The sequence below is a fragment of the Monopterus albus genome, unplaced genomic scaffold (assembly GCF_001952655.1).
Source record: "Monopterus albus unplaced genomic scaffold, M_albus_1.0 scaffold105.1, whole genome shotgun sequence".
Classification (NCBI taxonomy): domain Eukaryota; kingdom Metazoa; phylum Chordata; class Actinopteri; order Synbranchiformes; family Synbranchidae; genus Monopterus; species Monopterus albus.
This window is the reverse complement of record NW_018127985.1, coordinates 1,676,863-1,688,536: the sequence shown is the minus strand read 5'-3', so window position 1 is coordinate 1,688,536 and position 11,674 is coordinate 1,676,863. Positions and strand designations below refer to the sequence as shown.

Below are 11,674 nucleotides of genomic sequence, written 5' to 3'. Positions count from 1 at the left end.
AGGAATGTGTGAAGATAAAGAAATGGTGTGATAGCAACTTACTATCTTTGAATTTGGAGAAAACTAAATATATGGTATTTGGGAATCGTAGACCACATAATGAACTTCAATTGAAAATTGGGGGAGCTAATATAGAACGAGTATATGAAATCAAATTTCTGGGTGTCATGGTTGATGACAGATTCTCCTGGAAATCTCATATCAGATATGTTCAGCATAAAATAGCTAAAAATATATCGATATTGGCAAGGGTTAGATATATGCTGGACGTGAAAGCACTTCGCATTTTGTATTCTTCATTGATTTTACCATACTTAGTGTATGGCGTTGAAAACTGGGGAAATACACTTCAACCATTGTATATATTACAAAAAAGAGCGATAAGAATTGTGCATAAGATGGGGTATAGGGATCACACCAATGTAGCTTTCATACAGTCTAAATTGTTAAAATGTTTCGATTTAATGGGATATAAGACTGCAGTGTTTATATATAAAGCCAGGAACAATTTATTACCTGGTGGAATTCAAAAACTATTTAATGAAAGGGAAGGGGGGATATAATTTAAGGGGGCAGTTAAATTTTAAAATTCATGCTATACGTACAACCAAAAAAAGATTTTGTATTTCCATAAGTGGGGTAAAACTTTGGAACAATTTCAGTGTGGACATAAAAAATAGTAATAGAATTGATGAGTTTAAACATAAATATAAAGATATGTGTCAAGCAAGATATATGCATGAACAGGTTTAATGATTAATTAGGTGGAACATTGTGGGTGTGGTGTAAGAATGTTAACACTATGTAATAATTCTTTAGTATATTACTTGTGTGGTGGAGAAGATAATTATCTAAGAATGTAATTATGTAAGAATGTTAACAATCTGTAATAATTTTTTTAGTATATTACATGCGTGGTGTAGAACAAAATGATCTATGTAGAGATACTGCTTGCAAACCAATGATGGTAAGATGATGTTAGGGGGTAGGACTGGATAAGTCTGACTTCTTCCTACTCCGTTCAAGCATGTACTAGGTATAAGCAAATTGATAATGGATTAGCATTTGTGGATATGTGTGAAATTATGTGTGTTGACATATCGACTGTCTTTACATGCTTGAAAGAATAAATCAATACAATACAATACACTACAACTAAGGTACATCCAGATGTGCACATCTGCACTAGTGGCCTTCAACATTAAGTGTTAATGAAACAAATAAGCCAACAGTCATGCTGTTCTCAAGATACAGTATATATGATCTTGGTGTATATATCTCCTATGATTACCATCTATAGGAAGCCAAACATTTCATATCTGCTTCCTCTTTCAGAACAGCAGCAGCCTGCTCCAGCCATCGATGGAGTTTTTGGAAAGGACTGGTGCATGGACCTGTGGAGGGAGGACAAACTCCCCTCTCAAATGAAAGGAACAATAGAACCTGCTGCTATGACAAGCATGGGAGCACAGGTCAGTGAATCTCTTAGCATCTGGTTTTGGTTAAACTGGTACAGTCAATTTCCTAGTGAGCTGAGATGACTTAATAATTTTTGCTTTCAAAGCTATTTGTCCCCTGTATTTTGGGTAGGCAGTAGACTTAATGGAGCGAGAACCTGATCTCATCTTTGTCAAAGAAGAGACATATGATGATCAACCCATTGGCCACCAGATGAGGCTCACAGATAACAGAAAGAGTATGTTTGGTTAAAAAACAAACAAACAACAGCATTACTATAATCCAAACGGTTTCTGTGATTTAATTGCATTTATTCTCATTTGTCAGTTGTTGGAATCTTTGAGGAGGACAGCATGCTTCACAGATCTGTTGATGAGCTGCAGCTTCAACCAGAGGAATTAAACAACTTCCCCATGATGGTGGACAGTCACACACAACAACGCACACAGCCAACAATTATGGACAAGTTGATAGATGATGCAACAATGAACACTCTGGCTGACAACACGAATCCTCCTTCAGCCATCACCGAATACTTAAACTATACAAACGATAGCAGTATCAGTGCAACAAAAGAACTCACTACTCATCCAAAACCCATGAAGCCAACTAAACGGTTTGAGTGCTTATTCTGTGGGAAAATATTTAACTATTTGAGCAGTTTAAAAGTCCACATCAGGCGACACTCTGGTGAGAAGCCGTTCAGCTGTTCCGTTTGCGGGAAGAGATTTGCTCAAAAAACGTACCTGAAACTGCACCAGCGCGTGCACTCAGGGGAGAAGCCGTACAGCTGCCTAGACTGTGGCAAAAGCTTTTCCCAGAAAAGTTCTCTAAACATCCATCTTCGAACACACACTGGTGAAAAGCCTTATAGCTGTGTGGACTGTGGGAAATGTTATGCATACAAGTATGGTTTAAATCACCACCAGTGTTTCAGTTGACCGGTCAGACAACCACATGGAGAGTCTGGTTATCAGTAAGAAGTCTAACTGTGACTAGAAGTGCTTTCGGTATTGCTCACAGTAGCTCAACATGTGCTAATACTGTATGTCTATGTAAAGCTAAAATGTGGATGAAAATGTTGATTTGAAATACCCCATGCATATCAAAGATGTAAATTGTATTTTTTAGCATTACTGATAAGGGAGACTGCTACATCTAATTGATACAGAGACAGCCCTTGTTATTGTACCCTTTCCATGGGCACATTAACAAGCCTAGACAGCTTCACAGATTGATAAAGAAAAAAGTTATGGATCAAATGAGACTCACTTGCTGATCCTGTGTCATCAGGGCAGGTTGTCATATGCGTGGTGTAACATGTTATACATACCTCAGTGTCATATATGCCAAAATAATTACTTTGGACCAATACTCAGTTGTTTGCACACATGTAACATAAACTGTCAAACTACCTCTTCACATCGAAGTAAAACAGTTTCTTCTGTTTGCCTCATTGCCCAAGTGTCACCTCTGCTCTGTTTCCAACATGCCATGTGTCATTTTATAGCATTGCATTTAACTGGGCAGACCTTTTTCTTTGGTCACATAATATTGAAATGAATCCCAAAAATTGTTCAGGTCTAAACTGAAATATGGTTACCGTTTTAAAATGTGTTTGTATGACTGTAGAAAGATGAATTGTGTTATGTGCAATTAAGCCAATTGTTGGGTTTTCTAATTGTTAATCTTTTAAATGAACTACAGATGTTTTATGTGCTTTCCTTTTTTCCCTCACATCTTCATGTTAGAATGCCCAGTCAAATGTGGCTTATTGAAATTGCCAGCTGAATATGAAAGGAACTGAGCTAAACTTCAGTTTGAATTACAGAAAAAAATTTAAAAAAGACAGTTCTGTCAAATAAAATTTCAATCACAAAGTGAACGTTTATGTTTTATTGTTGACAGGAACAACCGAGACACTGAACTGCTAAGTGCTTAAATAAAAACACTGGACAAGAACATTTTGCCCCACATTCCTGGTTTTTAAATGTTATGCTACAGACCACAAGTCATTACAAATATAACTGAAAGAATCCTTAAACTAATGTGAGAAGTAGTATGTGATGCAGTACATTTAGATGCAGTTAACAGATCTAATGAGCTTGCATCCACAATCAGTCACTGATAGGTTCCAGCCATTAAGCTCTTAAGATATCTCCTGGGTATACGCTTTTCTCCCACAACCTCGCGGTTCCTGTGTGCCATTAAATGGTGGTTGAGGTTGACCTTCTGTGTAAAGGTCTTCCCACATTTAACACAGTGGAATGGCCTCTCTCCAGTATGGATGCGCAGGTGGCACTTCAGATTGCCTTTCTGGGTGAACCTTTTCGCACACAAGCTACACCTGTAAGGTTTCTCTCCTGTATGGACAACATAGTGGATCCTGAGAGCAGACGGGTTTGCAAAGGTCTTCCCGCACAGCTCACATGACTTACTGACTCTCTGGGAGGGAACTGGAGGCACACAGGTATGTGAATTTAATGTACTGTGAGGGAAATGCTGGTTACAAATGTTACAGAAGTTTGACTTGTGTGACTTCATGTGGTGTGTTAGAGTGCCCTTATGAAAAAATGTCCTGCTACATATTTGGCATGTGAATTTGTCTTTCTTTGGATCCCTGGTAGTTTCGGCATTAGGCATCTTAACGTTATCATGTGGCTCTTTATCCAAAGCAGTGCTGTTTTCAGTGTTGTCTGTCAGTAATGCTAGCTGCTTGTTTGGGCTGGACCCACCTCCAGTGTTCATTGTTGAATCCTGCTGACTTTCTTGAATGAACTGCACATCATCATCATCAATGTCATCTTCAATTGGAATGATATGAGTGCTGAAGGCCTCCTCTGTGCCACTGATGGATATCAGCTGCATAGACTGTTCTTCAATACCACCTGCAGACACAATCTGTTCTTCATCCTGATCAAATGACAGGCTGCAAGTGCTGCCACCAGCTGAGTAGCCAACTGACAGCTGCTCTCGTTCCTTGGCCATGTTTTCTTCATGTTCTGTTGCATACAAATACACAGACAAACACTCTAAAGCTGCTAAATCTGCAGTGTGCACTCCTTTGCCCTCTTACCATGGGCAGATCTAGAACATTTTGAATGGGGTGGCCAGGCTGGGTCACAGACTCAGTGAGGGGTGGCACATTTTATGATGAAGAAAAACATGTAAAAACTAAATTAAACCCCCAGATTAATGAAATAATAAACCATACATTATTAAGAATGAATTGTTTATTTCTGTGTAAAAATGAGACACATGAAGTACTTTCTTTAGCTAACTTTGGCTGCACTCTTTACTTACTCCCTGCCAGGGACAGTGCTGCTACACAGGGGTCCCCACCCCCTCACCGAATCATGCCAAGTACTCCACAACAACACAACAGGAGAAATGAATCCAAATATCATGCTTGCATGCATGATAAAAATAGAACTTACTGACCGATATCAATTATAAAGCACCAGAAAAGTGGTAGTTGTATTGCAAGCAACAATTTGCCATAGCTTTTTATTTTACATTCATTAATACTTATAAGCATCATATTTGGACTCTGGCAGGGTTGGCCAACAGGGGTGGCCAGTCAAATTCTGGGTCACCCCCTGGCTCCACCCATGCCTCTTACCTTCTGAAGCAATGGTTTCTTGCTGACAGCTGCTGGTGGCTTCCTCCACATAATCCTCCTCTTTGATGTCAGTCACAGTAATCTGGTCAGACAGCGCTGCCATAGACTGCAAAATAGAAAAGTCCCCCTCCAATCAACTCACTTTTTTCCTTATACTTTACTTCAGTGTGTTTTCTGTTTTGTTGTCACAATGATGCATGTGCAGAGTTCAACACTACAGGAAAAGCTCATCTTAAAACCTCAAAATGTGCATTTATTAGCAAGAAGTAGGAGACATCTTATTTTGAGCAGTTAAACTTAAAAAATCTACAATATCTACATATTCAGGGATCCTGAAATAAAAAAACTAAAATCTAATGTACCCAAGGTTATTATTCAAAGCAGAGTAATTTTGAATGTCTTTATGAATGACAGAAGGGGGCCTGTAAACTGTAGGTCAATACAACAACACCTTCTGTGACAGCAGGACTTTACAAGTCTGACAAAAGCTGAAATGATAAGCCTTAATTAAGTCATTGAATGAATGTCACTTTTGGCTTTTTCCCGTCAGGGAACAGTCAGTGTAACCACATGTTGACTGACGTGTTTTACGCCCGATGCCCTTCCCGATCCAACCCTGACTCAAACCCGGGCCACAGTGGCGGGAGCGCTGCGCCCTAACCACCAGTCTATCAGGGAACCAATCTTAAGTCATCAATCGAGGAAAAATGTAAAGTGGTGATTTGCTGCCATTCTCTTTATTTAAACTTTCTAAATATCTTCTATTCACTATTTTTTGAACTGGTGATGGGACAAAACATGATAAAACCCTCAAAATACACATTTATAACCAAAATATCCCGGGTCATATCAAGACGTACGCACTCCCTTGCCTAGCTACTGCTGCTTTTCATTGTACATAAGCAATTTTAGGAGTGAGTGTGAGTGTGTGTGGTTGTTTTTCTACATGTCAGCCCTGTGATAGAATGGAGACCTGTCCAGGGGGTGTACCCTGTCTCTCGCCCAATGTCAGCTGGGATTGGCTCCAGCCCCCCAGCTACCCTATTCAGGGATAAGCGGTAGAGATAATGGATGGATGGATGGATTATGAAGATAGACATTTTGGCTGTTTTCTAAAGTTTGTATGCTTCATATTTAAGCCTGTATAATATCTACTGTACTGCATGCTCCACGCCTGCAAACACAACTGGTTATTGCTCATGGTCATAAAGGCGTCATAAACCTTCCTGTCACCTTATCAGAGGACTGTGGTGAGTCTGTGATTCTTTCCAGACTATACGGGTCTCTGTCTTTCCACAGTTTCATACACCAGTCTTTTCCAAAGATCCCTTCTATTGTGGGGGGCCCAGGCACTGAGGAGAAATAGAAGGAAAAAATGGAAACACACCAGTAAACACTAAAGCCATACGGATGTTCAAATCTTCTGGGCTAACGTTACTGTCAAACAGAAGTAAAAGTACCATAAGGATCCTCGTCTCTGTAGCAGACAGTTTGTACACCCACGGTGCGATAAGTTTTACACAACTTGGGGGCGTCGCTTCTCACAATCGTTAGCTCGCACTCCAGACTGTTTACTTTCTCTGCCAGGGCGGAATTAGCAAACAGTAGCCGAGACAACTCGAGCCGGAGCTCAGCCGAGTCTTCGTCCACCAGTTCGCAGACTTGACTCAGGGCAGACCTTGCCATCGCCTCCATGATGGAGGAGAGCTGTGAGTGAAAAGAGACGCGGCTCGCCATTGTTGTTCCTGGCTGCAACAAACCTCTTCACTAGTCCAACAAAAGCGTCAACTCAAAACCGAGGAAGCGAAATGATTTGGTAGTTTAAATGATAACATACACTAACACGTAGCTAATGAAGCCAATTAGACGCAATTGTTCTCGCAAAGCGGGACCCAAATAAATGTAGCAACCGTTACGTGTTTCCGGAGGAAGTAACCGGTCAGCTGACTTGTATCACAAGGCTTCCTCGTTTGGAAAGGAAAGCGATGTGTTTTCTCTAATCAATGATAATACATGCCGGCTGCTGTTCCATCGTCGCTCTCGGTAGACAGGATCCAGTATAACCACAGCTAAGAACATGAATTCGGAGAAGGACTTTTCGCCTCTGACGCCCAACATCGTCAGGGCTCTGAATGATAAACTGTACGAGAAGAGGAAAGTGGCAGCTCTAGAAATTGAGAAACTGGTGCGGGAATTTGTGGCCCAGAACAACTCCACTCAAATCAGGCATGTAATCCAGATTCTGGCCTCGGAATTTGCCCTTTCCCAGCATCCCCACAGCCGCAAAGGGGGTCTCATTGGACTGGCAGCTTGCTCAATCGCCCTCGGCAAAGACTCAGGTCTGTATCTGAAGGAGCTTATTGAGCCTGTACTCACATGCTTTAATGACTCAGACAGCCGTTTGCGCTACTATGCCTGTGAGGCCCTCTATAACATAGTCAAGGTGGCCAGAGGAGCTGTGCTGCCCCACTTCAACCTGCTCTTTGATGGTCTCAGCAAACTTGCAGCAGATCCGGATCCAAATGTGAAAAGCGGATCTGAACTCCTGGACAGACTGCTCAAAGACATAGTGACAGAAAGTAACAAGTTTGATTTGGTGGCATTTGTCCCTCTGCTGAGGGAGAGGATCTACTCCAATAATCAGTATGCCAGACAGTTCATTATTTCTTGGATCCATGTTCTGGAGTCTGTGCCAGACATCAACCTGTTAGACTACCTCCCTGAGATCCTGGATGGGCTCTTTCAGATTCTGGGAGACAACAGCAAGGAGATCCGTAGGATGTGTGAGGTGGTGCTGGGAGAATTTCTGAAGGAGATTAAGAAGACTCCCTCTAGTGTGAAATTTGCTGAGATGGCCAACGTCCTGGTCATCCACTGCCAGGCTGCAGATGAGGCCAAACTCACAAACGACCTGATCCAACTGACAGCTATGACCTGGATGAGAGAGTTTATCCAGCTTGCAGGCAGAGTGGTTCTCCCTTACTCCTCTGGTATCCTGACTGCAGTGCTACCTTGTCTCTCCTATGATGACAGAAAGAAGAATACCAAAGAAGCAGCCAGTGCCTGCAATCACAGTTTGATGAAGCTGGTGACCCCTGAGGATGATGAGGATGAGGAAGAAGAGGGAAGTGGAAGCACTGGTTCACTGTCTAAGGAAGAAGGCCAGCCCCTGGCAGAGGCAGACAGCACTGATATGCTGAATGCATCACAAGAATCTGTTGGCTTCAGTAATATCAGCTTTTTTACTCCAGCGAGTGCTGACAGGCCACAGGTAACTCTGGACCTAGACGGCATTGTTCAGGTGTTGGACCGCCACCTCCACGACTCTTCCACTGGCATGATGACTCGCATAGCTGTACTTAAATGGCTCTACCACCTCTACATCAAAACACCACGAAAAATGTTCCGCCACACAGACAGCCTGTTTCCCATGCTGCTGAAGACATTGTCTGATGAGTCTGATGAGGTTATACTGAAAGATCTGGAGGTATTAGCTGAGATAGCATCATCTCCTGCTGGCCAAACAGACCAAACCAGCTCATGTGACAGCACTGACCATCGACTAGAGCTCAAGGTCCCAGATGGTGTGAAGCTGGGGCAGCAGCACAGTTCCAGGGCAGTTGATTCATCCCCCTCCACTCCCAGTATGAATTCCTATTTTTACAAGTTCATGATCAACCTGCTGAAACATTTCAGTTTGGAGAGGAAGCTTCTGGACATCAGGGGAGCTTTCATCATCAGGCAACTGTGTTTGTTGCTTCATGCGGAGAACATCTTCCACTCCATGGCTGACATCTTGCTGAAGGAGGAGGACCTAAAATTTTCTTCCACTATGGTTCAAACGCTCAACACTATCCTGCTCACCTCTGCTGAGCTCTTCCAGTTACGCAATCAGCTTAAAGACCTGCACACTCAGGAGAGCTGCGCTTTGTTTTGCTGCCTGTATCGTTCTTGGTGCCACAACCCTGTGGCCACTGTGTCGCTCTGTTTCCTCACACAGAACTACAAACACGCCTATGATCTTATCCAGAAGTTTGGAGACCTAGAGGTGACAGTAGACTTCCTCATGGAGATCGACAAGCTCGTACAACTCATAGAAAGCCCCATTTTCACCTACCTGCGTCTGCAGCTCCTGGATGTGGAGAACAACCCATATCTGATTAAGGCACTGTATGGTCTGCTGATGCTGCTGCCACAGAGCCAGGCGTTCCAGCTACTCTCCCACCGTTTGCAATGTGTCCCTAACCCAGAGCTCATGAGGACTGTGGATGAGTCCAAGTATATGGACTCTAAACAGCAAATAGTCACAAAACGTGCCTCTTACACTCAGATTGATTACAATGAGCTGCTTCAGCATTTTGACCATGTCCAGAGCAAACACCTAGAGGTCCGACACCAGCGCTCCGGGCGTACGTCTGATCAGTCCGACAGGAAGTTGATGTGAAGCTGTAGCGACCTCTGGTCATTGAAAACAGTGAAGGGTTGATGAATCAAAAAATGTCAAGGACGGGAACAACCACCTTTGGAGAAAAATGTTATGATTTTGAAGTGAAAAAGTATTTGTGTATGATTTAAAAACTGAGAAACAGTGGGTATACAATGTCAAGAAACAACTCGTGTTTCTTTGCTAATACTGAGGAGGATGTTATGTGACATAGTAAACACACATTAAATGTTACTACTTAACGTGATCATAACTAGTGGTGGTAATAATATGGCCTGAGTTCCCTGTCAGCACATTTTTGTTGATTTTTATTTTTATTGACACGTCATTGTTAAATACCACAGTTCTACCATTTAATGTGCATGTGAACTACATTATTTTTATGGTGTATCCTGCCGTGTGCTCAGGCTTGCCTTATTCTCATGTCAGCCAGAAAAGAAATTTCACATGTAGAGTACTGATGCAGCTTAAATGAGATTTTAAACTTTGGATGCTGTGGATGTCTGACCTGTAGCATAGGCCCATGCTGTTACTTTTTGTTATACACCTCCAGCTTTTAATTCCTTCTTATATATCCTTCAGCTAATATGTATTGCTCTTTATTTGTACAGTGTCTGTCTTGATTTCTTTAAAAGATTTCCACTTTTGTCATTCCTTTGTGAAAATAATAAAGTGGACCATGTGATTAAAACACTTTTCCATGTTCATATATTAAACACAAGCTCTGTTGTCAGTCGTATGGTTAAAAGTGTGTGTATGAGGGGAGGAGGAGAAGAAGGCAGCAGATACATTAGTATTACTAATGACCAATGTCATCTAACCTGCAGCCTTTTGAAAATAGTTGAGCTTGTATTACAGAAAGGACACTTGAGGAAAATCTGTAACTGCATTTAAGGAGTTGTCTTCAAAGACTTGTACAATGTCCCCTTCATTTGACATTCTTAAAATAATTCTGCAGTAAATGTTATGCTAAATTTTAACTGTACTGACAATAACAAAAATATACACATTTGCCACTTTATTAGGTACACCAGTACAACTGTATGCAATTAAATGCAACATTTCCACCTTAACATTTGTGTTTATGAAGCTCAAACTGTGTCAGTTTTTGGTGAGATTGTCATAAATATATAAATTCAATTATATGTTTATTATTGAGGTCATAGTTAACGGTGGTGTTGTACTGGACTACATTATACTTGGAGGTGTCTTTATATTTTTGTTCCCCTCAAGCTACATAATGAGAAGGTCAGAATATTAGGAACACCTCTGAATATGATAAGTACAAATAAGGTTAGCTGTTAAATACTTTAGAAATTCACTAATTACTCTTTATGACAATTATGTTTGTACATCTTGCTTTGATAGCTTTCTGTTTGCTCTTAAAAAGTCAGTAATGTGATGTCTGAGTAATGTGAGACCTGTGTTTCATGTTTTTATACCAGAAGAGGGCTTGACTCGGTATATTTTAAAAATAACCATGTGTCATGTGTTCTTAAAGAGTTGTTGCCCAAAGCTAAATTAGATTGTGAACAGGAGGAAAAACAAAAAGCAATTGCGGTAGTGAGCACATGGGTATATTTTTTTACTTCAGTTCAAGACAAGTTTCATATGTGCATTTATATCCTCACTCTGAATTTCAGTTTGGACATTGCTTCTCATTTTCATTACCTTAAGAGGTGATCAACTCTAAACTAAAGGCCATTTTGAGTGCAAATATTCAGTTGTCAGCCTACTCTCCTCTTTCATGCAACTATTTGCTGTGACCTGCACAGATGGAGCATCTTAAATGTAAAACCAATTCATTTTATTCTGATGTGTGGTGTTTATTTGAGAATGAGCAATGTGCATGGTCTACATAACACAGAGTAACACCTGATATCCCCTAGGGAGCTGAGGTATTAATACTTATTTCTGAGGTTAAGGTTAGGTAATGTTCCAGAGCTGTGGGAGGAGGCTTAGCTCCTGTCTTGTCACCAAAGCCCTGAGAAAAAGAATGGCCACCAGACGTGCTCATCGTGAGGATGATCTTTCCTGTCCAATTTGTGGACATCTTCTCAGTCAACCTGTGTTGCTCACTTGCAAACACAGATTCTGTAAAGCCTGTCTACAAGCCAGCTGGGATACCCAAGGCAGTGGGGATTCACACT

The 11,674-nt window shown here is 41.3% G+C and overlaps 3 protein-coding genes across 4 annotated transcripts in view; 2 read left to right on the top strand and 1 right to left on the bottom strand.

Annotated features, from left to right (window-relative positions):
* Positions 1-3,238, top strand: part of LOC109965863 (uncharacterized) — a 9,680-nt gene extending 6,442 nt beyond the window's left edge. The window contains exons 6-8 of the mRNA XM_020610225.1: positions 1,336-1,472; positions 1,591-1,696; positions 1,786-3,238. Coding sequence (XP_020465881.1) covers positions 1,336-1,472; positions 1,591-1,696; positions 1,786-2,399 — 857 coding nt within the window. The 3' untranslated portion in view covers positions 2,400-3,238. The remainder of the gene's footprint in view (positions 1-1,335; positions 1,473-1,590; positions 1,697-1,785) is intronic.
* A 101-nt stretch (positions 3,239-3,339) lies between these two features.
* On the bottom strand, positions 3,340-6,974 carry LOC109965901 (zinc finger protein 184-like). Of its 2 annotated transcripts, XM_020610285.1 has the most exons (5): positions 6,541-6,974; positions 6,314-6,432; positions 5,081-5,186; positions 4,194-4,460; positions 3,340-3,914 (listed from the first exon to the last, which is right to left on the bottom strand). In XM_020610285.1, the coding sequence occupies exons 1-5, from the start codon at positions 6,815-6,817 to the stop codon at positions 3,580-3,582; spliced, it is 1,104 nt and encodes a 367-aa protein (XP_020465941.1). In that variant the 5' UTR covers positions 6,818-6,974; the 3' UTR covers positions 3,340-3,579. The 2 variants fall into 2 exon arrangements, with proteins under 2 accessions (XP_020465941.1, XP_020465940.1); XM_020610284.1 differs by having other exon boundaries at positions 3,340-4,460.
* A 55-nt stretch (positions 6,975-7,029) lies between these two features.
* vac14 (vac14 homolog (S. cerevisiae)) lies at positions 7,030-10,533 on the top strand. The gene has a single exon (XM_020610271.1). It carries the CDS (start codon positions 7,158-7,160, stop codon positions 9,522-9,524), a length of 2,367 nt encoding a protein of 788 aa, XP_020465927.1. The 5' UTR covers positions 7,030-7,157; the 3' UTR covers positions 9,525-10,533.
* The last annotated feature ends 1,141 nt before the right edge of the window (positions 10,534-11,674 follow it).